Genomic DNA, 25,599 nt, shown 5'->3' with positions numbered 1-25,599 from the left:
GTTTGCGAACCAGAACTTACGGAATGTTTACAACGTTCTGTAGCCTAAAACCTTATAAACAGACTGTTTTCTGCAAACTGTGTGGTTACCTTATGCTGGCAAATTTATTAGAAATGAAGAGCTTTTTTGTCGTTTTTGAGTTTGTTGCGTTTCCTGTTAGTGACGTTTCGATGCAAAAATGGCTTTTGGTTAGCAATTTTTCTGAAGGTTATGAAAATATCTACGAAACTTTAATGAACCGAATAAAATGTCGATTTTTTCAGTACTTTGTAGGTTTAGGGATTTCTATTTTGAGTAAACGTGTCATAAATCAAATTGTAATCGAGCTTATGTTTAGGATTCGATGTGAGGTTCAGCTCGAAAATTTATGTATTACATAAATACTGTTGTGCAAAAAAATCTTAAAATATAAATCTTTACGTAATGGGCGACAACTCTGACGAAGAACTTGAGGAAGTGAGTAAAATAAAACGAGTAGAAGATTTTACAAGTGATCACTCGGGCGATATCGTTTCCGGCATAAATCGGTAAATTTACTACACCGTGCTATAAGATGTCTTTATCGATTAAAGATTTTACAAATAATCCGACTTGTAACACGAAATTCGGTGGCTTTAGGTTCACAAGTTGTTGCCTTTTTCACCAGCTTTGATACAGCCTTTTTCAACCTGTTTCAGATTTCGAACCTCTAAGGCGTTTTGTGACGCTGAACTGGAAGTTGGAGATCAAATATTTCCAATTCATAAATGTGTTTTGGCCTCGGTATCTGATTTCTTCTTTACCCTATTTAGTACTGAGGTATGTCTTTGGACTTGACTGACCTTTGGCGCACATGTCAGCTGTTTGAATTGTTGAAAGTAGAAATTACTCATGTGTAATTCTATCTGGGGGGGAGGCGGGGTTGAGCAAAAACTCGTTTTCTGACAGGTTTAATGTCGCATTCGAATTTCAAAGTGTGGCAAAATGTAACACACAGCTCCAATGACCGAGAAGGAAAATAGATTGTTGCACTACGAAATCAAATTTTATAAAATAATAACGTAAAAATATCTCTGTGTTTGTGCAAAAGTTGGTTCTCCAAAGCGGGCCGTATGCCCGCCACTAAGTCTTTTTTGAGGCCTCGAGCTCTTTGGCGATTGCCCCCTTCGTCCTTGCGTGCCTTCATAGTAATATAATTTTTTAAAGCGAATGTTCTCTTCAACAGCTGCGTGAAAAACATTTAGTCAAGATTCCAAGGTTTGTGGAACTTAGTTTGGGATTCAACGTGCGATAACACTCAATTGATGAATAACGTAATTATGTCTGCCAAATGTGCTTTAAAAAAATAACCTGAAATTAACGTTACTGTTATGTGTAGTTTGGTATAATTTAACTGCATGTAACGTCCTTTTTTCTCCGCATCCTAAAAAATTACCAGATGTTTAAACACAATTTAAAGCATCCAAATGTGTCTGTTCATGTGGTCGAACGATATATCATTTACTGTATTACTGTGTTTGATTGGACCAGGAAAATTCTTCTTTGGGAGGGCATGCAAAAGCTGTAAGAGTAAAGGATCATTTGTATGTAATCGGTGACGAAAAGCAGTACAGTAGCTCTGTGAAAAAGATGAATTTGAAAGCTTCCCCCTTTAAGTGGGAGAATGAGACTGCAATGCCTGAAGAAATGGCCAACATTTCTGCATCGGCAATGGACGGTATATTACGTTGTGTAAGCCGGAGTTTTAATTGTAAATATAAATTCTTTGTTTGTTTTAAGTTTACATTTTCGCCATTGGTACCACAAATATCGTAAGGCAGGGCAATTTGCTGTTGATGGTTTCCTATGATTCGACGACCAAACAATGGACAACTATTCGACACGAGAAAAGATTGAATTTTCCGATTCCTGTTACAATAGACATAAGCACCCTCACATCAGGCAAGTGGCTTCATATCATTAGCAGTAAATGTGTATAACTAACTGTTCTTCAGAATCTGGATGTGTTTTCAACCTTCATGGAAAATATTATTTTGATGCAAAAACGAAATCTTTTAAAGAAGCACCACGGACGTCTAATACTGTAAATCTGGTTCAAGTGGGAGCAACTGTATACTTATATGAACGTGGTAGGTTAACCTATATTTTTGCTTTGGTCACATTTCCACCCTGGCCTTATATTCATTTATTCCAACTTTAAGCAAAATGTTACTAAAGCATGAGTGGAATGCTGAGATACGTCAAAGCATGAAGAAAAGATGCTGCTATAATAGGTCAAGTGTACTTAAAGATTACCTTTCGATTTAAAACTGTAACAATTTAAAACTGTATGAAGTATTAAAAAAAACAAGCTCAAATTCGCGCAATCAAAGACAAAGGTTAAAAAAATACAAAAACTGATTCTTGTAGTTTACCAATACATAACATTCATGAACAACGTGTAATAAAAAACTCATTTTTTCCTCCAGGTACGGGATATTACGATCCCTTACAATTCTTAATGTACAATCCGAATTCCCAAGACTTGTGTAAAATTTCCACAATGCAAAACGTTGACACTGTGGAAAAGTGTTGCTTACTAAATGGAAACATTGTGGCAATTCTCAAAAGGTAAATAATTTGAGATCTAAATCGTAAACAAAAATGTAGCCGTAAACAGAATACAACACATATTTTCTGTGTTAATGCGTTTCTTGTACTCTTTATGTACTTTTCCCACTTGTATAGCTACAAGTAGAAAATTGAAGTTTGGAATAACGTCAACAAAAATTATGTAGCTGAAATACTAAAAATGTAGCTTTTTGTTCCAGTGTGAATAACGATTTTGAAATGAAGGAGTTCAACGTACTTACTAAGAGTTGGAAAGTTATCGCAGAAATCCCAAACATCGCTTACTTTCAAACAATACTTTAGCTTGGTGTTTTCGGAGCAGAACTGCATTCTTCTTTTTAGTATTACTTGTTGTTCATGGATGCAAAATGAAGTTACGACAACTGTGACATTGGCAAATATTCATTGTAACTTTGTGCAATAAAATTACCTGCACTGCCGAGTGCAAGGTTTGAAATTAGTAAATTCATACTCAATGTACGTCTCACTATGTATACTGTATGCGAAAGATCAACGCTTATGGTTTCAGAGCTAGTTTAATATAGACTACCAGTTGTAAGCAACACTAAAGTTGGGCCCCAAATTTGAAAGTACAAGCTCAAAACCACCAGAAACATACCCCGAAAATTTGTCACATTAAAGTATACACGCTTCGGGTGTGAACACTCGTCTTCAAGTAATACATCAATTATTTAAGCAGAACAGGCCAAAACAGGAACTGACTGAAATATTTATGGCTATTCTACTGGTATTTAGATGCTCTGTCGATGTAGATGGACTTACAAGTGACCTCTAGGACCAAAGTACATTATTTACCTAGAGAAATAAACCTTCATGCTACAAACTCTATGTCTATGTTGTATTGTCCACGTACTTTGAAAGTAAAGAAATCAACAGAAACACATTAGACTAAGGATAATAATTCAAATATTAAGTCCCAAAACACAAAATATCTGTCTTTTAGGGCAAAAAAAGAAAAAAGGTTAAATGAAAGTACGAATTAAACTAAAAAATAAATACTGATCTCTGATAGGCTTTTTTGTGAAAATGTGAAAATCCAATGAGCTTGAGGTGAAGTTACTCGCAAAAATGTGACACATTTGTTCGTAAATATGTGGTTGTAACGCAAATTGCAAAGTTGATGTAAAGAAACTTTAAAAGAGCCTGCGGCATGCATTACTAAGTGTGCATTTTAACGACGGGATTAAACCCTTGTGAGTTCAGAGGCACTATTGTAACTCTGGTGCCCCACGTTGTTCAGTACAATGCCGTAAAATATGTTTGTACGATGTTTGTTGGTCCGTAAAGCTAAACAATCTCCATGTATAACAATAATATACATACTGAAGGACCCGAATTAAATCTTATTCATAATTTTTCGTCATAAAAACTTGTGTGCAACTTTCATTTTAGCCATAGTAGGGCTTTAATAGTTTGCAGCTAATAACAAGTTTGCATTTGAGGAACCATGTCTGATAACTTGTCATCAGAAGGTTCCTGGCCAACTTGGAAATATGTAATCGCTGCCAGCATACCTGTTGCAATATGTGGTGTTGGCCTGTATTACTACCTTAACACAGGTAAAAAGGAAACCCCCAAAAAGCTAGACAGCAGTCCAATAAAGAGATTCGAACCTGAAGGCAGCTCATCACCCAACCGTCCAGCTGATGTTCCACTTACACCAAAAGCTGTTGTCAAGCCAACAAAGGTATGCAAATAAAAAAAATTATGAAAGTTGTGTACCTTTAATTTTTGCATACAGGAGAAAATAAACAGAGGCAGATATTTAGCAAAGAAATATTTTACAAAAATGTTCCCTGAAAATGATTTTCCTAAAAAATGCTTCCTGTTTGTTATCAGTTGCAATTGATATATTGTGACACAGTTTTATGTAACTAAATCAGAGTTGCAGAGGTAGAGGTGTTAGGAGGAGTTTAAGTTGTATTTTTTGTTAATTTCTATTTTTGTAACTGGGTTTATTAAAAAGCCTTTTCAATGATTATGAGAAGACGCATCTTGGTTAACTCATTTTTTTTTTCTTTTTTTCCGCCGAAGTTTGTCCATGCACTTTTGGCATCAAATCTTTTATGGATTTGGATGAAACTTTCACAGATGGTAGATATGGTCATGTAAATGTGTCCCCTGCTTCGTTTGACTTGATAACCCCAGTATTTACCCCGCTAGCCCCCAAAGTGTAAAACGTTTTAGTATGTTGCTGCGCACCACAAACGAAAGATTTCTGTGGTGTAATGGTATAATATAGGCAACAGAACACATGCTACTTGTGTTTCTGCAATACTTGGTGGACGGTTTTGCACATGCCAACAGAGTGGTGTTAATAGCCTTATGACTTTTTTTTTTAATAGCCTTATGACTTCAGAAGCGTTAACGAATGTTGCTAATAACACCTCTAGTGGTCAGAATTTAAAACATTGTCCGATTTGGATAAAAATGAACATGACTGTTGAATGGGTCATTGAGTTTTTTGAAAGGTGTCGGAATGAAATGAAACTTGGACAGCTTGTAGAATTTGTCAGTTGTGGGTGTCAATTGTTGTGTTCAACCCTGTTGCCCCAACATTTACCCCCCAAAAATATGCTATAGTGTATATGCAAGGGCAATATGTTTTAAGCCACCCTTTTAGTTTTCACCCCAAACGCAAGAGAGTCCAACTTCAAATATATTTAGTAAAAGTCTGATTTAAAAAAATTCAAGAAGCTTGAGTTTGCATGCTAAATTTTGTAAGAAAACTAAATGCAACAACGACATATGTATTATTTTTCAGTCGGAATTGCAACAAGCTCAAGAGTTGAAAAATGAAGGCAACAGATTGTTTAAGCAGGGTTCATTTGAAGAAGCAATTAAGAAATATTCTGAGGCAATAGAAGTTTGTCCTGATAAACACAACACTGAAAAATCCACCTACTTTCAGAACAAAGCAGCAGCATTGGAAAAAATGGTAAAATTTCTGAACATAAATTTATATGTCCTGATTTTTTGCAAACTATCGTTTTTGCAATCGCCCCATTTTGTTTGTATAAGTGTACCTACCGACTAATGTTGTCTTCACAGTGTGAAGTATTCATGCATTGTCTTTGCAGTTGGATTGGGAAGGTGTGGTAAGAGAATGCACTTCTGCTATTCAGCTAAATCAACGATATGTGAAGGCTCTCTTTAGAAGAGGCAAAGCACTTGAAAAGTTGCATCGAAAAGAGGAATGCTTGGAAGGTGTGCAATAATATGTGAATAAAAAAGGTTTACAGTCAGTGTGGTATGTTGTGTGTGGGTAACATTTGGACAACAAATTTTTAATCATAAACAATATTGTTGCATTAATAGTACAAACTGACTGTTGTAGTTTACCAGTGAGCATTCTTTTGTGTTTTATTTTAGACATTACAACAGTTTGCATATTGGAGGGTTTTCAAAATGCCAACAGCATGGTGTATGCTGATGAGATGCTCAAAGCAATTGGGAAAGAAAAGGCCACTGAAAAATACAAGGTCGGTAGTTAGTTCTATTAAAAAGGCGATTTTTAAATATATTTCTGTCTAATAATAAAGTTTTGTATTTAAGGGGCGAAAGCATACAATGCCATCTTCCCTTTTCATCAAACAATACTTTGCAAGCTTCAATGATGACATAATTTCTTTTCCAGTCACTGAAGATCAAAAATTGCAAGCCACTGAAAGGTACCCTATGACTAATTTATCAAAGCATCAGCTTTTTGACTTTGCAAGTTAAGTATAGCTTACATTGTGTTGCGATTTTGTGAGGATTAAAGGATTATTGTGCATTATGATTATGAAACTTCGCATAAGCTTTTCGTTTTTGTATAGCGGTTACTTGCGGGCAAAGCTTGACATGGAAAAGAGTGATTACACAAACGTAATTGACAATTGTACCAAGGAAATAGCTGACGGTTCAAAATGCTGTGACGACGCTGGCGACAAAACGGAAGGTAAACAAAATAACGCATCTATTCGTGTTTACATACATGTTGTTTGTATCCCGCTAGTTTGGGCCAATACATTGCATGTGTATAATACGTAGTGTGCGCATTTTAGGCAAGCGCTTAACACACATGTTTGGTTTACTATTGCAACCTGGAATTTATTAAAACATCTCCCAGGCGGTCAGTAGAATTTCCAATCGCTTGCTTTGTGCTTTTCAATGTTTTGTCGCAATTTTTAAGCCCTATAAATATCGAAATGGATGTTGTTCAACAGAACCAACAGCTAATTTCGTGGCGGAGGCATACTTGCTCCGAGGAACTTTTTACCTTCTCTTGGGAGATTCCGAAGCCGCCCGATCCGATCTTCAAAGTGTCATCGATATGAAAGACGTCAACGTGAAGGTACCTAAACACTTCTGGTAGAGCTACTAACACCATACGTTTCGCCTGATCCAAAAGTGCTTAATTTTCAAAACGGTATATCTCAAAAAATGCTAACGGTTAGGGCTATTAGGGTTGGGGTAAGGTATTAGCACTTAAAATTCAATAAAACTAACTCAAGAAATTAGTTACTAATGTAAAAGTTTTATGTAAATATTTCCCAACCCAACCCATTTATAACCGCTAAATAAATAATTCAGCTCTTTACGCCACCTATCGAAAATTAAGCACTTTTGGATCAGGCAAAACGTATGGTGTTAGTAGCTCTACCAACACTTCTGGTTTGTAGTTGAATACCGGTGATGCAAACTTTCGCCATCTAAATTAGTACATTGGATTATTTTCATTTGTAACTCTGTTGAGTAAGTGACAGTGACAGTGGTGCACATGTTATCGTGGCAGGGTCGAATTTGGAACAAGTTTTCACTTTCGACACTCTAAAGCAGGGGTTCTTAAGCAGGGTTGCACGCACCCCCAAGGGGTGCGAGAACTGTTCCTAGGAGGTGCGGGGATGCATGTATAAAAATTAAATTACAAAAACAATGGTTTTGTTATTTAAGCAATTACAGAAGGGGGTGCGAAAATTGGTTGGTAATTTAAAAGGGCTGCAGCAAGGAAAAAGGTTAAGAACCACTGCTCTAAAGCTATGCTTGAAAATTAAACAACGTACTGCATAAACGCATTTCTTTGACGCAATATAGTGCATTTCCGTTTCTTACTGTTTACATTGAATAGCGGTATTGGGTTTTAAACAGCTTAGTGCATATCACTTTCCTTACAAGCTGATTGGAGATATAATCTGATTAAAAAAACTCCCGTTCCTTATATTTAGTTTTACATATTCATTACATTTTACTTCATTTAATGCTAGGGTGTCCAAAATGCGGCCCGCGACCGCCATTGTTTCAAATTGTGTTGCGTATGGCATATCATAGTTTGGATTAAGTTTTGGGTTGTGGTGACTTCACGCAAAACCTCTATTTATCGTTAACTCTATTTACCGATAAAAGGATGCAACAAATCCCACAATTTCATGAAATCCCGTGTAATTGTGTTCTAATTTTACAGTTAAAAACTTCACAAAACTGCGTTGACCCGCAGACGTCTTCACCTGATAAAAATTAACCCCTATTAAAAAGTTTGGACCCCTGATTTAAAGTGTTTGTTTGTTGCAGCTACGGGCCAACGCCCTTATAAAACGCGGGAGTATGAACATGCAACTGCAGAACACCGCTAAGGCTGAATCTGATTTCAACGAAGCTGTAACAATCGACCCAGAAAATTGTGACGTTTTTCACCATCGTGGACAGGTGGGTTAACACTTATTTAACTAACTAATTTTCAACATATACGCCAGTACATGTCATTACAAAAAAAGGTGTTTGCGAAAAAATAAGTGAGCTTTGCAAGAAAATTAAAGAGTTCAAACCGGCAAGACAAATTTGGTCTAAGGACCATTGCAAAACATTTGGTCAAATTGTGTTTATAATAATATGTTGGTGATTTCTAACCTAAAAACTGACATGGTGTTATTATGCCAGTTTTAAATCGCATTCATATTGTTAAATAAATTTGTTGAGTTTGTTGATAGCTGGGTTTTTATGTCGCCAAGCCGTTCGGGTATATTGAGAAGAGTGGGGGACGTTCACCGAAAAAAGTTAACATCAATGTTCTTTCAAGCAAAATGCCTAAAATGTTTCTTATTCTCAAAGTTGCACATTCTGTTGGACAAAGTGGAAGACGCTCTCGCCGATTTTGACAAATGCATTCAACTGAAACCCGAATTTGCAATGGCTCACGCCCAACGTTGCTACACCAACTACAGGTATGTTGGGCTTGTTGTGACACCTCGAACAAATGCAGCAATGACTCTACTATCTCTTAATGTTGTTCAAAATGATTTTTTTTTCGTAATCTGCCTAAAAGTAAACGAAAAAAAATGCAAAACTTTTGGAAAGGTAGAAAACTATCCAAGTTACAGTGTAATCAACTTGACAACTTTGCCGATCACCTTCGTGATGTATTTTGATGCAGTTCTAAATCTATTTATTTCGAACATGTACAAACCGCTTGGTGGCAGAAGGGGGCAATGGGGTGTGCTAACTGTCGTTCATATAGTTTTTGAAATGTTTCGGCACTTATTGTCTGAAGCATGTAAGGTACGTTAAAATTTCATAACAGTGACCTGACTTAAAGTAAAATTCGTAAAACATAATGCTGTTAGGTAAAAGTTTTGAAAAGGACATCATCTATCTCTTATGTAGGGCCACCAAAACACAACTTTAAAATGTACAACCGTTTCGTCCACCAGGTTTGCTGAAAATTCACGTCATTGAGGAAGCTTTATAGTTCTGTTGGGCGAAACATCAGCAATATTACGAAACGTCATCAAATTAAGTTCTCTAAAAAAAAACAAGTATTTTGTCTAGCACCACACCAGTTGAACGACGAATCTGTTGAACTTTATGTTTAAAACTATCTCAAAGCGCTCTGTTCGCAGACAATCCTTTGCGAAGAAAGACGTAATCCAAACTCAAAACGCCGTCCAGCAATTCGAAGAAATAATCAAAAAATATCCCACATGTTCGGAAACATATGGTCTGTATGCTCAGGTAAGCATGTTCTCTTGTAAGCAGCCGCCTAACGAACCTGTGTATTTGACCGTGTTAAATGTATTATTTAGGCAAAAACGGACAGCCAGGATTTCGAAAAAGCCGATTCTTTATTCAAAGATGCAATTAAAATTGAACCCGAGAACGCAACGTTGTATGTACACAGAGGGTAAGTCGTCGTTGTGCTTTATCAATTTTTGCCTGTTAGGCTTCATTTGACTACGTTTAAAACCGTACGTCTTTCTGGATGGGAAGCAAAGTACCTTTTACCATTTAAGCAAGAAAGCAAAAAGAACTGTTGTCCACCGTTTTATTGTTTTAATTGTGTTTCTATAAAACACCCTGATTTTGGTCGAGCATTTGCCTCACCGTAGTAAGTGGGTCCGCCCTTTCGGAGTTTTGTTAGGGCTTAGATGTAAAAAAAAACATTATTAGGGACTAATTTCACACTCTGCTACGTTTGCAGCGTTTGCAATTTAACCTTTTTCACACTAATAAATTTTCAACGTACTTCCGTCGTGGTCCTGTATCTGCAGATACATGTATGTACTACTCTGTCATACATGTATGTACCACTCTGTCAAATCGGTTCTTACGATCAGTTCAACTTCGAGACCTAGTCAGCCTTTTAAATCCCTTGACATATAATCCCTGATAACCGCTATAATGGACAGTCTTTCTGCATGCAGATTGCTTGCTCTGCAATGGAAACAAGACATCGACGCGGCGGTGAAACTTATTTCACAAGCTCTGGAAATTGACAGCAAGTGTGATTTTGCTCACGAAACTATGGGCACGATAGAAGTACAAAGGTAAACCTTCCTATTTTTTCCGCAAATTCCAGCGGTACAACAGACGTACATCCAGTCATGGTAGAGTAAATGTGAAAAATAAGGCAGGACTAGGTGAATTTCCGCTTGACTTAGTCTCGATAGAACCTAATGTAGGTCATTTGTCGTCAAACACGCTAAAAATTCCTACTGTAAACTACTGAGCCTTACTACTTTTCGGCATATCTGGATTTTGGGACAAAATCGTACGAACGACCTAGCTAGTCTTCGTTTTTAACGTTTTTGTTGTAGTTTACAGCTGGGTGTATCGGGTAAAGATTACCGCGATTTATTCATGTATTCCTAAGTCTCCCATTTTGTTAAATAGCGCGGATGTGGTTTAAATAAAGCATACATTTCGACAGGGGAAATTTGGACAAAGCAATCACGCACTTTGGTGTGGCCATCGATTTTGCGAAGTCCGAACTGGAAATGGCACATCTCTTTGCACTGCAAGCCGCCGCTCTCGCACAAGGAAACATTGCTCGCAAATATGGACTTCGCCCCCCAATGCCCATGTGATCCCATTCCACCCCAAAGGCTTGTCTTAATCTCCGTTTTACTAAAATTTGCATCTACATGCAAGAAAAAAAATCTAAATCCACTTGCAGTAATATAAGTTTTACAGCTTTCATGTGCGACCAACAAACTAGAAATCCTAACAAAGTTGCTAACTTAATCGTGACCGCCTTTTACAAAACGCGCCTAAAAAGCATTACAATTTATGTTGTTTTTTTCATTTAATGCATGAAAGCTTACCAAATTAAGTTGTTTGTTGCGGTGAAATAATTCGCCAAGTGTGACTACAATCATTGTGAAGCAATTGTAAATGCGGTGCCTCGTCTTCAATCGACTCTTGTCCAACGTTTTTGCGCCAAAAATCGTTTAAATTAAATCTTCGGCCGCTATACATCACCTCCGTGGTTGTAACGAGAAGCTATGATTTCAAATGCGAAGTTTTGCATCCACAAAAATACCACCAAGAAGCACGAGATAGCAAAGAAAAGGCAGCAAAGCGTAAAAAGTGGTAAACATAGTTACGAATTGAATTTCCACTTCCTGGGACGTATCTCACGGTTATACGATTTTTTAAGTTAATTTTTGCCTCTTGTTTTGGGTGCAAACAACGAAGCATATAGTGAGTAATGAAGATTCATGGTACGGCCTTAGAATAGTAAAATATTCAAAACAAAATGAAACTGATTTGTTTTATCAGGGATTCACGGACGAACTATTTCGTTTAGCTGTCTGATACTTAAATAAAAGCACCGTGAAAACATTTTGTTTTGCCGGTTACAATATGTAAGTTCCTGCCATATGTCACGGAACAGTGTATAGGAGTACGAATCGGCGTCACGTCCTGAAAGAACTAGTAAAGATGAATAATGGGAGGCGAATAAAAGCTCATAGTACGAATTTTGTGCTCTGCTGATTTTCAACACCAAAATAGCAGTTTATACGTGAAGACATTTTTTACAGACGAATTACCCTATAGAACAGATTTGTGAGGCAATATCCAAATTATAAACTTTACTGACAATTATAAGGGCAGTGTTTCTAAAACAATTTTAGGTCCAAATCTTTTTAAAGGCTATATAACACACAAACGTTAGAAAAAGAAAGGTTGCAAGCCACTTAGCCACAGTTAAAAAATAAACAAAAGAGAGTTGGCTTTCAGACACTGGCAATCAGTGTTTTTGGGGACCGTCAAATTTCTCCAGCGGTTTCCCTAAATTTGCCAGTAGTCTAATAAATAATTCGTTTAAGCAAATATGGCTATTTTTTGGTATTTAAATGAAACACTTGCGGTCTCTTAAAACTACTTAGCGGTCACCCAAACCAAACCTTAAAAAAAACCTGCTGGCAATGACAAAAATCACATCCAACCTGACTTAGGATTTAATGTCAGGCTCTTTTAGTAAAAAGTAAGTGTGATCGACTGCCAGCAGCAAGCACACCTTGTACTGGATGCGGATCTCATGGTTTTGGATTGTTTCTTTTATCTAGTAAGCTTAAGAAAGCTGTTTCCAACGTGCAGTAGCCTAAAATGACATGAATGAGTAACCTAACTCTGAGTGCTTCCTGTCCAGCAGGACGCGTGTTGGTTGTGTTGACTTCCACATTACATGACATGAGCTATATAGTACATTAGATAGGCAAACTGTTTCGGCTTGCAAATCTGGTATGTTATGTTATATTGAGTGCACGATAACTTTTTGATGCGCTTTTACTTTGGTCTCGGCACATTGGAAATATTTTAACATTTTAAAGTTCATATGCACACGATTCATTGTGTTGTAACAGCAAGCTCGGTAAAAGACTTTGTGGGATTATGATAAGTACAAACGTATTTGACAAGTAAATCAATTAACACCTCAAGCATTTAATGCCACACAGCTGTATACCATATGTTGTCACCTTTTGTTGACTGTTTGTCGTTGACAATTGTACGTATATATACATGTTGTTTCGAACGATGCTATATCACTTTAATATCATCATCACTGTAACTCAACTTAACTTTGGTACTAATACAAAGTCATTACGGATATAATTGTGCACAAAAAGGACTTCAATTAAGGATTAGATCTAGCAAGTGATCAGCCGCTACATAACTGGTGATACCCCGACGTGATCAGAACCCGCAACACCTTCTGATACTTCAACCAACCAAGCAGCGACGTGACCTGAAGTAGCAAAAATCGCCACAGAAATGGAAAACAAGCACAAAGATGCGGACAAAGCAGAATGGACCACGATGTCGATGATAATGTTGTTCGTTAAAATCAATCAAAGTTAAGTTTGAATTTTGATGAATGTTGTATTACCAAGCTACGCCTAACATTATGTTATGTTACTTTATTTATTTACACTTCTAAGATCTAACGCCTAGCCCACACTTGGGATATGTCAAAGTATTGCGTAATTGTCTAAAGCTTTGATAACTTTTTAGTGTATGGTAGATGTCAACTAAACTATAATTACTACGAAGAAATATGTAACGTATGTGTTTGATACGGTGGAATAACAATCTACCTAATGTGCTGTTTATGAGCAAAACGCACAAACCGAGCGATCCATGAAAGTCGCCGGCATGTCATCTTTAGAAACCCTCGACTTACTGAGGTTGCGATTATGTGGGAAATCGTATTAAGCAGGACGCAAGGCTGCCATATTGTATTGCATTCATTCATTTTTACCGTCTGATCCCACGGTCTGTAAATCCTTGCATTAGGGAATGTCAGCTCCTCACAAAGCAAATCCGTGATGTCTCAAAGCTAACGAGTTGAGCTTAGTATTAGGGTGTAGAGAACTTTGCAAACCGTTATCAACGTACACACGCATATTTTCTTGTTTGACCCGATTACCAATTTTTTGACATTCCTCTTCACCTACACTAAATAGTTATCACAATACGTTTGCCGCAATTTTGCTGTTTACATTTTTGTTTTTGAAGTTTTTTATCCGGACAAATACCAAGTAACATTCACCAATACACAAGCAAGCACCGCTGAAGAAATGACCGCGCTGAAGAAAACAAACAATCAAGTTGACCTCTGTACACCAATGAAGACACTGACCAAGCATGTACAAGTCGTGGAACAATTTAAAAGACTATGTCCGAAGAACAAAAGAACGCGCAATGGTCATTGGAAAGAACTGTTTGGCGGCGGTCGCTTTATGTGTTTGGTGATGTGAAAAGTCGAACTTTTAACAAATTTACCCCAATCGTAATTTGAACCATTATACAGAAAACACTTGTCAGGGGGGATACCTATGTGGGATTATGATATGTACAAACGTATTTGACAAGTAAATCAATTAACACCTCAAGCATTTAATGCCACACAGCTGTATACCATATGTTGTCACCTTTTGTTGACTGTTTGTCGTTGACAATTGTACGTATATATACATGTTGTTTCGAACGATGCTATATCACTTTAATATCATCATCACTGTAACTCAACTTAACTTTGGTACTAATACAAAGTCATTACGGATATAATTGTGCACAAAAAGGACTTCAATTAAGGATTAGATCTAGCAAGTGATCAGCCGCTACAACTTCAACCCCACACATTCTGCCGAGGCCAATTAAATCCGTCATTCACATGGAATGATTCGGAGAATTGCACACAGCTAGAGGGCCGTTACTAGTTTGCTCATGGGTAAAATGCATTTTGTATCCACAGCCAAAAACCTGAATGCATGCCGATACCCAATCACTGCTCATGCAAAGAAGGAAAAAACGTTTGCCACATAAGCGCCGTTTTGTTTGCTGAAGCGTGACATGATGAGCTTCCTTAAAAACTACCGCTTTGCTCTCATGAATGTAGTATGCAGTCCAGTGGGCTGTGGGCTGGATAAAATGTAAGTTGGAAAAAGATAAATTGGTTTGAGAACTTTAAGTAGAGTGTAAAACAAACTTGTTGAAAGATATAAGCTAGCCAGAAAAAGATCAGTACAATTGCAGGTCTATTAAAAAGGTCAGCACATTGGCAATTAAAAAGGAAAGTTATTGCAGGCCTTTGGCGTTTATTTCTTTTGACGAAACAAACAAGGAGGTAACAAGTCAACGTTTGTGGAAAAAAATGAATGTTTTTTAAGTAACGAATTATGCTCAGCAACGCTTATCCTTAGAGATAACTGTTTTTTAAAGGTGTTATGATGCAACGATTGGATGTCTTGAAATAATGTTTGCTTGCGACGATTTTCAGTGAATAGCAGAAAACAGTTTAAACAGAGCTTAACACAACAAACACAACAACAATGGCGAACATTTTCAGACAATAATGCTTTTCGTTAGTCAAGTGGCCCACAAATTAATTCAATACAAAACTTTGCAGCAAAATCAGCAGCTGCCCTAAGTTTCAAACACCATCGTTTAATTGGGAATTATAGCCCTGCCAAAAGAGTTTAAATTAAGGCGCAGTCTGAGGCGAAACCTGTAGTGAATGGTGTTTTTCCATTAACACATCGAACGGTGCCCGGCTGCCCGCAAAAGATTCTGTGTTTTTAACCAATAAAACCAAAAGGAAACGTATGTACCAACGACTGAAGCGAAAACCCTATTCTTATCGTCCGACCATGCGTACAATTCGAGTAAACTACCATTCCTCTGACAATCAAGACTGCCATGAAAACTAGAAGGGTGGCTTAGCACATTTTACTATAGCATATACACTACAACCTATTCTGCAAACTGTAATATATTCTCTATATTTATTTATATTGGGTCCTATATTAGCCAACATTTTTTTTAATCTTGATTTGTTTCTGCAGGCAGAAACTCATGGGTCCCCAAAACCGCAAAGTTGTAAACAGACAACCATAAGAAACGGTGCTATAAAGTCAAACACAGTGATTGGTAGTGTTCCTAAAAAAAAAAAGTTATGTAAAGTACAAACTGTCTAAATCTCATGCAATTGAGACATTGTTATAAGTTTGTGTGCCTAAATAGCATAAAACACTGACATCTCAAAATGGCATATTATACAAACTGTCAAAATGTATTGTTGATTAATTCACACATTTTGGGGGGTTGGTAGGGTAAATAATAGGGCTGCAGGGTGAAACACAATATTCGACAGCTACAAATGCCAAATTCATAAAACTATCAAAAATTCATCCAAATCGGACGTTTTTTTAAAAATAGGTGGCTTAAGCAGTAAATATTGGGCTACATGGTGAAACACAATAATCGACGCCCTAAAATGGCATAATGAAGAAACTGTCCAAATTTCATCCGAATCGGCCATTGTTTAAAAAAATCACCCATTTTAGGGGTCTACTGGGGTAAATATTGGGGCTACAGTGTAAAACACAACAAACGATGCCCTAAAAAAGCACAATGAACAAACTGTCCAAATTTCATCCGAATCGGACATTGTTTAAAAAAATCACCCATTTTAGGGGTCTACTGGGGTAAATATTGGGGCTACAGTGTAAAACACAACAAACGATGCCCTAAAATGGCACAATGAACAAACTTTTCAAATTTCATCCAATTCGGACATTGTTCAAAATTTACCCATTTTAGGGGGCTAGTGGGGTAAACACTGGGGCTATCGAGTCAAACAAAACAAATGGCACATCTACATAACTATATCTACCATCTGTGAAAATTTCATCCAAATCCATCAAACATTTCAAGGCAAAACGAGGTGGACAAACTTTGGGCAGAAAAAAAACAAGAAAAAAAAAGAAAAAAAAAGAAAAAAAAGAAAAAAAAAGAAAAAAAAGAAAAAAAAAGAAAAAAAAGAAAAAAAACAAAAACAAATCGAGTAAAATCAATATGTGTCCCCTTCAGGGAAGGGGACCCATAAAAATATTCTGAAAACTATACTTTGCAAAAGAAGGAACATTAAAAATCATTCACCTCTTAACATCGTTCCGCATGATTGCGTATAGCACAAAAGTTAGAAAAAAGCTTTGCAGTGGTTCACCATACTCACCAATCGCTATGTCTATTGTGGTCGAACGAGTAACTCAAAACGATCAGGTTTCTCGACGAGTGAGTGGAATAAATAATTCATCTCAAATCGGTCACGGTTTAGCGACAAACGGGCGTAGTAGAAAGACTCGTTATGTAGTGGTGTTGTTGTTGTTGTAAATGTTTTCCGAAACGTTCGGTCACCAATCGAGGTAGTGAAGTTAGTTAAGTAGTCATGCAGAGTAGTTATAGAATCAGTATATATTCCAACCGTTGAAGCAATGCGGACACTTGTGTGTTTTTATATAGAGCTGAAAAAAAACATGAGTCACTCACATACATTGTGTTTAATATCGTTTTATAGAAGCGCACTGTCTGCATGATTAAACAGATTTTTAAAGGTGACTGGATTTTTGTTCTGTCACACAACAGATTGATTTACAAAATAAAAAACCCAAGATGTTACCTTTGTTTTCGCTTTAGTCGAGTTTGTCGCCTAGTACGGCCCACAGCGTAAAAAACGATTGGTGGTAACTAGGAAGCCAATTGGTCGTTAGACAGGAAGTTTTGTGGAGATAAAAAAGCTTGTTTTTGTTCACTTATCCCTGCTCGTTGGTTTGCGATTTACACTGTAGCCCAGGGAAGCATCCAAATGTCTGTGCACATTGGGCTTCTCTTTGATTTAATTGTAACCTACCCGTTGACTTTTGCCGGATTCCCGAAGGAATATATCGCGTATCTAGTAATCATGGCGTTTGGCATATAGTGCGTGTTTACGTTACACCTGTCATTTGCTAAGCCAACTAAATAACGCTAAACTATTATTAACAAGCATCAATTCGATACTTAACAAGCATCAAAAGTCAACGTTAAAATATAACATTATAAATTGGTTAGTTATAGCTTGTAGCAATATCGACTATTCAGCATCCATACACCAACGGTTGAGGCTTGCACTCCCTTGGGCGTTGCAAGATTTAATGATTTCGTCTAGTCTAGTCCATACAGTCGATAAGCGTAAAATCGTTTTTCACCGTTGTTTTGTCTACTTTTTTGTGCGCCATTGTTAGACTCAGCGCTGTTATGAATATCGTGTTTGTGTACAGTGTATACGTAGTACATTAGGATATTCAACCAGTGTAAACAAGATGTCGTATGAAGACGATCTAAATGAAGTGGGAGGGTTTGGAAGCTTTCAAAAGTGGTTATGCTTTTACTTGGTACTCAGCTCAATACCAAACGGATATTTGGTGCTGTGCATAATCTTTACCGGATACAAACCTGACCACCGTTGCCGAATACCAGACCTTATTGGTAAATTTAATTGGAAAACACACACCACAGATTTAAAAAGTATCTTAATTAGAAACGAATTATCGTATTAATGCAATATATAACATACGTTTTTAAAATGGACTGTTAATTTTATGGATTCTTGTTTATTGGATTTAGTTGCGGATTATCGCGGCTTTATACATATGATTTCCTAACGTGCGGCAATGTGATTTATTTATTTCAGTAACCGACTGGTTTTGTATTTGCAGATTACAATCAAAATGCATCTTCGTTGTTCGCAAAGCCGGTAAGTCGCAGCACAACATCTGCTTCGGGCGTTATACTGGCGACCGGTGTATGGAAAAATTTTAAGTGACCACTGACAATAAACCTGTCTCGCAAAACAATGCAATCATGACGCCCAGCTTGTCCACATTCTCATTGTTGTGCACATGACAGATTCAGTTTTTATTGATTAAAAGCAGTGACAGAGACGACAAATTTTGATGTGACCGTTCAATTTTAATCTGCAGGCGACTGAATTGGAAGAATGCTTTGAGTTGAACTACAATGTCTCAAACAATGCAACTCAAAATGCAACGGTACCGTGTACGAACGGTTGGGTGTACGATATAGAGCCGGGACGAACTACTTTTGTTACTGAGGTAACACTTTTAGAAAGTCAAACCATGCATGTCAATTGTTATGAGAGTTATCTTTTTGAATAAGGAACTGATGGTGCCAGTTAGGCGAAATATGTATATTCCATGTAATTCATTGACTGATTGGTTACTTGGAAATACTTTTTCATTCTCAGTTATGTGTAAATCTAATCCACACATCTAAAGTCCAACCATTTATTCCTCGTAATGAACCAAGATTATGTAACTGTTTAGTGTTTGTTTACAGTTCAACCTTGTCTGCAATCAGTCCGCAACCAGGCCTTTCATCACATCGGTGCTCATGCTCGGTGTCCTTATTGGATCAGGACTCAGTGGTTTCTTTGCTGACAGGTTCGTACTGTTTGGACAGGAAGTGAAATTTAACATCATGTCATGATGCTTATCGCCGTATGGGAAGTTTATGTGTACGCGTTTTGCAACAACTTGCTTACTCAGTGAATATATGCTGTATTGACAGAATATATAGCAATTTCATATGTTTCTTCAAAAAACAGCTACAAACAAGTATCATATTTGTACAGTAATAGTACTGTTGTTAGTTGGTGTCAATGGATAGCAAATATCCAAATAAAATAGCTGTTCAAACTACTTGTTGTGACATACAAATTTGTGAATTTACTGCTTGCTTGTAGATGAATCTTGTTCCATTGTATGCTTAAATTGCCTGCATTGTTGCTTTTAATTTTCCCCAAATCATACTGTCAATAGTAGGCTACTGGCATTCACAGCAACATGCGATACTTGTTTATTGGGCAGGTACGGACGGAGACCGGTGTTTCTTGTCGGCACCCTTTTCATGTTTGTCTTTTTTGGCTTGTGTGGGCTTGCACCCTCGGTAACGGTACTTTCTGGTTTCGTGTTCTTTGCCGGTGGTTTCAACCTTGTCAACTACGCGACGGCCTTCGTCTTAGGTAAATTCCACTTCATGTATTTGCAATGTCACGGTGCGATGAATATAAAACATACGTGTGGGCATCTCAAAAAAGTCTGCAAAGTCATCGCCCATAAATATGGTGTAGCAGAGCGGAGGATAATCTCTCCCTTATCGTTTGATCAAGATAAAGCGCTCCTCTCTTTTTAGAATTCAACGATGCCGTGTTAAGATTTCAACCCAAAACGGACGATTTTTTTGGGTCGAATTATTGCATGTGCGTCAAGTAAGACAATTGCTTAGACAAAGTGGTTGCACGGCGCAGGCATATCAATTTTGATTAAATAGTGCATGACTTACCAACTGACCAAAAGAAATTTACCGACAAAATTTTGTCATAGAATTTTTGAAATCGAGCGGCAAGTTTCAGAGAAAAATACTGTCCATTCATAAAACGTCAACAAAGCTAGACTCAACTCATCACAAGCTTTTTGTTGACAGCTTCGGAGGCCACGCAAACAAGCAGCAGAGTGTTCACTGGCGTGCTGACGATTGGCGGATTTGCGCTTGGCTACATGCTAATTCCATTGATTGCTTACCTTATTCCCAACTGGCGACATCTGTACTTGGCCAGCGCGGCCACGGGTATCTTATTTATCCCCTTTTACTGGTATGAAGAAAATATTTGTACTTTACGTGCACTATGAAAGTTTTATAGACACATTAAAAGCTTTGTTTTATTGTGTACAATTATGTGTGTTATGCTAAAATGAATGCAAAAATCAGCGCACAAATAGACAATGAAATACATTACCTAACCTTCAGCCTTTCAGTGTACTCAGTTAAGCCGCCTGTTTTCACAAAACTTTGTTCGACACAGCGAGAAATTTTCGAGGATAATAGATTTGTGCTGATCCCACATCTTTGTCCCAATTCAAAGTTTTTCTAGGAAGCCTAGGAACTCAGCAGTAAGCCCTAATCGCGTGTTATTGTTCGTGTGAATACAGGGTTATACCAGAGTCGCCGCGATGGCTGTACGTCCAGGGAAAGAGTGAACAATACACTGCGCTAATGACCAAAATTGCTAAAGCCAACGGCACATCTTTTACCAATAAACAACAACTGCTAGAGGTGGGTGTACATTTTCAAGCTGTTTATGATGTAAAATGCCGGGTTGTTGTTTCCGCAGAAAGAAGAAGACGAGTTTGGTTCTTCTACAACTACAGCCCTGAAAGAAAGTGTGAAATTTATCAAGCATCGTTTGTGTCGTTTCCGATTTTTCAACATGTGTTTCACGTGGTAAGTAAACTTCGTTGAATAAAAGGTATCTCAGGACATGGAATAAAATGACATTTGCATGAGGTGTTCAAAGTGGTAATCGTCGTCTGCTTTAGTTATGCACATTAAACTATAAATATCACCGTGAATCGTGTTTCAGATAACGAACGTAAATTTATTTAAAGCCCACAGACAAAAAATGCTCCAAGCGTCTGTCATGTCGGTTGCTGCGTTTTTCCCTATTATATTTCTTAATTATTTTTTATCGCTGTGCGAACGCCTTCATTGTACGTCTCTCACATGCAGGTTCTCCAACGCCGTCATCTACTACGGCTTATCGCTGAACACGTCAAACCTGGGAGGAAACGCCTACTTTAATTGCTTCGTGGGAGCGTTTGTTGAAATTCCGGCGTATGTGCTTGTGATAGCGACGCTTAATGTAAGTCTCAGGCTCCGGCGGTTTCTTGATTTTTTTCGTGCTAGACATGATTGTGTCTGTGTATGTGTGTGTACTCTAACCCGCTCGTGCCAATCTCACATATGTTCAGAAAATGGGAAGGAAAACAACCGTGATTGCAACCGTCTTGGTTTCGGGTGTCACGTGCGGACTGGTGCCATTTATTAACGAAGGTTTACATTTTGGTTTAGTGTGACTTTTGACAAGGCGTTTTTGCTACTTGAAGTCACTTGTAAAGCTTCAAACAACTCCGCCATGTGGTTTAGACCTATCTGTGAGCTACACAGCCATTCCGTAAACCGAAGTTCTTTTGATATTGTAAAATGTAGTATAATACAAACACCATGTAACCTATGTAAGCCAAAAACACAGCATATTTCTTTAGCAATTTGTGAACAAAAGCACAATCTGAATAGTTTGTAATGCGGGTAAACGAACAGGTAAAGTCGATTATGTAAAACCACATTTTTGGATTATTGAATCAATTATAAGTAGTTGCTAATTCAGGAAGTATTTTGTGTGTTTTGCCTCTTTCTAGTGAGCACGACAGCGTCGATCGTTTGTGCGATGTTTGGCAAATTTGCCATTTCGGCTTGTTTCGTTGTCATCTACATCTACGGATCCGAAATCTTTCCAACCGTGGCGAGAAACAGCGCTGTTGGGTTGCTGTCGATGTGTGCTAGGAGTGGAAGCATGGTTGCGCCTTACCTCAACTATGCGGGTAAACCATGGATGAAATAACTGATATACTTAGAACGACAAGCAATGGTTCATGCGTGGGGTAGCAACTTAAAGCGTATCTGTTACGACCACAATGCTACGCTGCTTCACCTGTCAAAGTCAGATCTCTTGGCAGCTTCTAGTGCACGCCCACGTAGTTCAAACAAAGCAGCAACATATATAATTATGCAAATGTATTTTGGCATTGGTGTGCTTGACCCAAACTGCAGGAGTTCAATCGGGTACATTAAATCAAATGTATTCACTTTACTGCCTTCATCCCAGGTTTCGCTAGGTCCTGTTTTTGTTTTGTAAACATGCCTTCAAGTAATCGACTAGCACCAACAAAAAAGAGCTCCTTTATTTCAACAGCATGAAAATGAATTTTCATACACCATGTTGGAATTGTTTAGTTTGTCGTATCCTATTTATATCAAACAATATGATATATATCCCATAAACCAATGTTTGTTCAACAAAGCTTATATTAATTAAGAACATTCCAGTGTATGTGACTTGATCACATCCTTTTTTTCAGGTGAGGAAATTTACTACCTGCCTTACCTAACAATGTTCATACTAGCCAGCGTATCAGCTGTACTCACATTGTTCCTGCCCGAAACTAACAACAAACCGATGCCAGAAAATTTGGAGGACATGCCGCCCTACAGGTATTTAATTATACTATTGACGGGTTGTAACTTACTTGAAAAACAAACAAACAAGGGCAATGATGTAAGAGAATAAGGGGAGTTCATCAGTTGAACGATATAGTCAAACTCACACACAAAACATGTAAATTTATGATAAAAAATAAGTTTCAGTGAAGGGCAGAATTGGTGGATGATGGCTGAACGTTCTGCAGCTAAATCGTTTTATACATGGTTAGGTTAACATACGCAATCCCTTTTTTTCATCATGTAGCTTGTTGATGCAATTACACATTGATGGTTGAATTTGGGGTTGGTTTAGTTGCTAGTAAATCTTTGCTTCGTACCCTTCGAATGTTCATCAATAACATAATGTTCTTGAATCGTTGCATTTTTCTTTTCCTCTGGGACAGTCGTGTATTAGGAAACTTTAATTTGATATTCGTGCGAAAAACATAGTATGCTGGACACTATTTACGGATCTGTTCATAAGTTTAACGATGAAAATAACGGTCCAAATAATGGTACACGTAAAAAGCGACATGCTTAATACTGTTTTGCAGATTTCACTTGTGTGGAAAATCGACTCTCAGCCACAGTAATTCCAATGGGGAACATAAGAATGTTGCAACAAATAACAAAGAAAACGTCGTTGTATACTGTACAGATGAAGAAAAACACGAAGATGTGATGATCCGAAAATAGAAGAAAAAAAGATGTGATAATACAAAAATAGTTTCATACTTCTACAGCTGTCATTATTTATGTACATCCTAATGTTAGACTTCCAAGCACTTTATTTTACTGCTAAGGTTGGGTTTTGCCTGTTGTTCTCATATAAACGTTCACATTTCCCATGTTACTGTCACACTTTGTACAACATTTTAGTCACCAAAATTTTGCACATATTGTGCATTCTTTGTTTTTAGTCTGTTCGTTGGTTTAAAATCGTGCGTGTCACTTTCTGTAATATGGATTGAAAGTGCCAATTTTACAAAAATGCATGATTTTTGTTTTGAGTTTGACAATATGCTTCTGGTGATATATGTCCACTTATATACAATATGCTACTGGTGATATATACTCACCTATGTGGGAAGTACGTTAGGACTATGTCTTCAGTATCCCTACCATTTTGTGGGCACAGCATGCCTATATTTTATTCCCAAAATTGGGAACTATATTTAAATCACAATTCCACCTGTTTTTGGTGTATTATCTTTCTCTCTTTCCGTTTTATGGAAGGTTCCATTTTTGCTCTTACTGGTTGAAAGACACAGTTCAACTTCAAAAATTAAACCCGCACCTCGTGGGACTCATTGCACTACGCATTACCATTTAACAGCAAACCACAGTAACCTTCACAAACTGTATTGCTTTGATATGTCAAGCCCGCGGAGAAAAAATGTTTCGAGCTTTAACTGAATATAAATTCCGATGAAAATATTTGTGATTTCTCTAGTCTAGCAGTTCTGAATAGGTAAGTTTGATGCTCTGAAACCTGTTTACAGCTGACACACCCGATACGTAGTGTTCTTGCCACAATGCCAATGGCGGAAAACAAAACTTGAAGACATGTCCAATACTGTCTCTGAAGTGCTATTTTGGGAACAAAAACGAGAAATACTTAGAGCCCAATGATTACACAGTTGATCTACATTATTAACGGTCATAGTAATGTACACAGCTGCTAGTAACTATTGTGGTGAAAGTGTGAAATTTATCAAGCATCGTTTGTGTCGCTTCCGATTTTTCAACATGTGTTTCACGTGGTAAGTAAACTTCGTTGAATAAAAAGCATTTCAGTGCATGGGATGAAATGACATTTGCATGAGGTGTTCAAAGTGGTAATCGTCGTCTGCTTTAGCTATGCACATTAAACTATAAATGTATCACAGTGAATCGTGTTTCAGATAACGAACGTAAATTTATTTAAATCCCACAGATAAAAAATGATTAAGCGTCTGTCATGTCGGATGCTGCGTTTTTTCCTGTTACATTGTTTAATTATTTTTTATCGCTGTGCGAACGCCTTCATTGTATGTCTCTCACATGCAGGTTCTCCAACGCCGTCATCTACTACGGCTTATCGCTGAACACGTCGGGTGTCACGTGCGGACTGGTGCCATTTATTAACGAAGGTTTACATTTTGGTTTAGTGTGACTTTTGACAAGGCGTTTTTGCTACTTGAAGTCACTTGTAAAGCTTCAAACAACTCCGCCATGTGGTTTAAACCTATTTGTAAGCTACACAGCCATTCCGTAACCGACGAAGTCCCTCTGATATTTTAAAATGTAGTATAACACAAACACCATGTAACCTATATAAGCATAAATCACAGCATATTTCTGTAGCAATTTGTGGAAAAAAAAAAAAAAAACAATCTGAATAGCTTCTCTTTGTTATGCCGGTAATCGAACAGGTAAAGTCGATTATGTAAAACCACATTTTTATGGATCCCCTTCTCTGAAGGGGACACATATTGTTTTTGTCCGTATTTTTTTTTCTTTTTTTCTTTTTTCTTTTTTTCCGTCTAACGCGGATTTGTTCCCATGTTTTGGTCAAGAAAGAATGATTTAAACTTTTTCAAATTTACACACGTTACAGATATTGGTCTAAAGATGGTCCATATGAATTCTGACCCCGTTTGACCCCTAAGTTCACCCGCAGCCCCCCAAAACGTGAATTTTTAGCACGGATTTGTTCCCACGTTTTGGTCAAGAAAGAATAGTTCAAACTTTTTCAAATGTATACACATTACAGATATTGGTCTAAAGATGGTCCATGTGAATTTTGACCCC

General features: G+C 37.4%; 3 protein-coding genes across 6 annotated transcripts; all 3 read left to right on the top strand.

Moving 5' to 3' along the window:
• The first annotated feature begins 344 nt into the window (after positions 1-344).
• LOC145214417 (kelch-like protein 12) lies at positions 345-3,013 on the top strand. 4 transcript variants are annotated; one of them, XM_080082937.1, is made up of 7 exons: positions 345-456; positions 678-798; positions 1,205-1,292; positions 1,510-1,696; positions 1,759-2,108; positions 2,448-2,589; positions 2,790-3,013. In XM_080082937.1, the coding sequence occupies exons 5-7, from the start codon at positions 1,949-1,951 to the stop codon at positions 2,890-2,892; spliced, it is 405 nt and encodes a 134-aa protein (XP_079939063.1). In that variant the 5' UTR covers positions 345-456; positions 678-798; positions 1,205-1,292; positions 1,510-1,696; positions 1,759-1,948; the 3' UTR covers positions 2,893-3,013. The 4 variants fall into 4 exon arrangements, with proteins under 4 accessions (XP_079939063.1, XP_079939065.1, XP_079939066.1 ...); XM_080082939.1 differs by having other exon boundaries at positions 345-527; XM_080082940.1 differs by lacking the exons at positions 2,448-2,589; positions 2,790-3,013 and having other exon boundaries at positions 345-527; positions 1,759-1,957.
• Positions 3,014-3,983: 970 nt separating this feature from the next.
• Positions 3,984-11,337, top strand: LOC145212612 (mitochondrial import receptor subunit TOM70-like). Its single transcript, XM_080080790.1, has 13 exons — positions 3,984-4,297; positions 5,375-5,548; positions 5,691-5,817; positions 5,983-6,092; positions 6,166-6,281; positions 6,429-6,550; positions 6,819-6,946; positions 8,161-8,295; positions 8,698-8,810; positions 9,486-9,597; positions 9,669-9,766; positions 10,287-10,409; positions 10,793-11,337. Exons 1-13 carry the CDS (start codon positions 4,058-4,060, stop codon positions 10,947-10,949), a joined length of 1,755 nt encoding a protein of 584 aa, XP_079936916.1. The 5' UTR covers positions 3,984-4,057; the 3' UTR covers positions 10,950-11,337.
• A 6,583-nt stretch (positions 11,338-17,920) lies between these two features.
• LOC145212613 (organic cation transporter protein-like) lies at positions 17,921-24,241 on the top strand. The gene is made up of 13 exons (XM_080080791.1): positions 17,921-18,177; positions 18,408-18,445; positions 18,672-18,803; positions 19,048-19,151; positions 19,578-19,732; positions 20,194-20,362; positions 20,700-20,823; positions 20,882-20,991; positions 21,277-21,409; positions 21,519-21,600; positions 21,966-22,148; positions 22,686-22,818; positions 23,361-24,241. The coding sequence occupies exons 1-13, from the start codon at positions 18,012-18,014 to the stop codon at positions 23,500-23,502; spliced, it is 1,671 nt and encodes a 556-aa protein (XP_079936917.1). The 5' UTR covers positions 17,921-18,011; the 3' UTR covers positions 23,503-24,241.
• The last annotated feature ends 1,358 nt before the right edge of the window (positions 24,242-25,599 follow it).

Source organism: Phallusia mammillata, chromosome 2 (genome assembly GCF_965637545.1).
Source record: "Phallusia mammillata chromosome 2, kaPhaMamm4.hap1.1, whole genome shotgun sequence".
NCBI lineage: Eukaryota > Metazoa > Chordata > Ascidiacea > Phlebobranchia > Ascidiidae > Phallusia > Phallusia mammillata.
The sequence above is the reverse complement of the archived record's forward strand: the minus strand, read 5'-3'. Positions and strand labels throughout refer to the sequence as shown.

Coding starts and splice junctions, on each gene's coding strand:
- LOC145212612 (XM_080080790.1), top strand. CDS start 4,058: ATGTCTGATAACTTGTCATCAGAAGGTTCCTGGCCAACTTGGAAATAT. Junction 8,811..9,485: donor CGTTGCTACACCAACTACAG/GTATGTTGGGCT, acceptor CTCTGTTCGCAG/ACAATCCTTTGCGAAGAAAG. Junction 9,767..10,286: donor ACGTTGTATGTACACAGAGG/GTAAGTCGTCGT, acceptor TTCTGCATGCAG/ATTGCTTGCTCTGCAATGGA.
- LOC145214417 (XM_080082937.1), top strand. CDS start 1,949: ATGTGTATAACTAACTGTTCTTCAGAATCTGGATGTGTTTTCAACCTT. Junction 2,109..2,447: donor TGTATACTTATATGAACGTG/GTAGGTTAACCT, acceptor TTTTTCCTCCAG/GTACGGGATATTACGATCCC. Junction 2,590..2,789: donor ATTGTGGCAATTCTCAAAAG/GTAAATAATTTG, acceptor TTTTTGTTCCAG/TGTGAATAACGATTTTGAAA.
- LOC145212613 (XM_080080791.1), top strand. CDS start 18,012: ATGTCGTATGAAGACGATCTAAATGAAGTGGGAGGGTTTGGAAGCTTT. Junction 18,178..18,407: donor CCGAATACCAGACCTTATTG/GTAAATTTAATT, acceptor TTGTATTTGCAG/ATTACAATCAAAATGCATCT. Junction 19,152..19,577: donor AGTGGTTTCTTTGCTGACAG/GTTCGTACTGTT, acceptor TTTATTGGGCAG/GTACGGACGGAGACCGGTGT.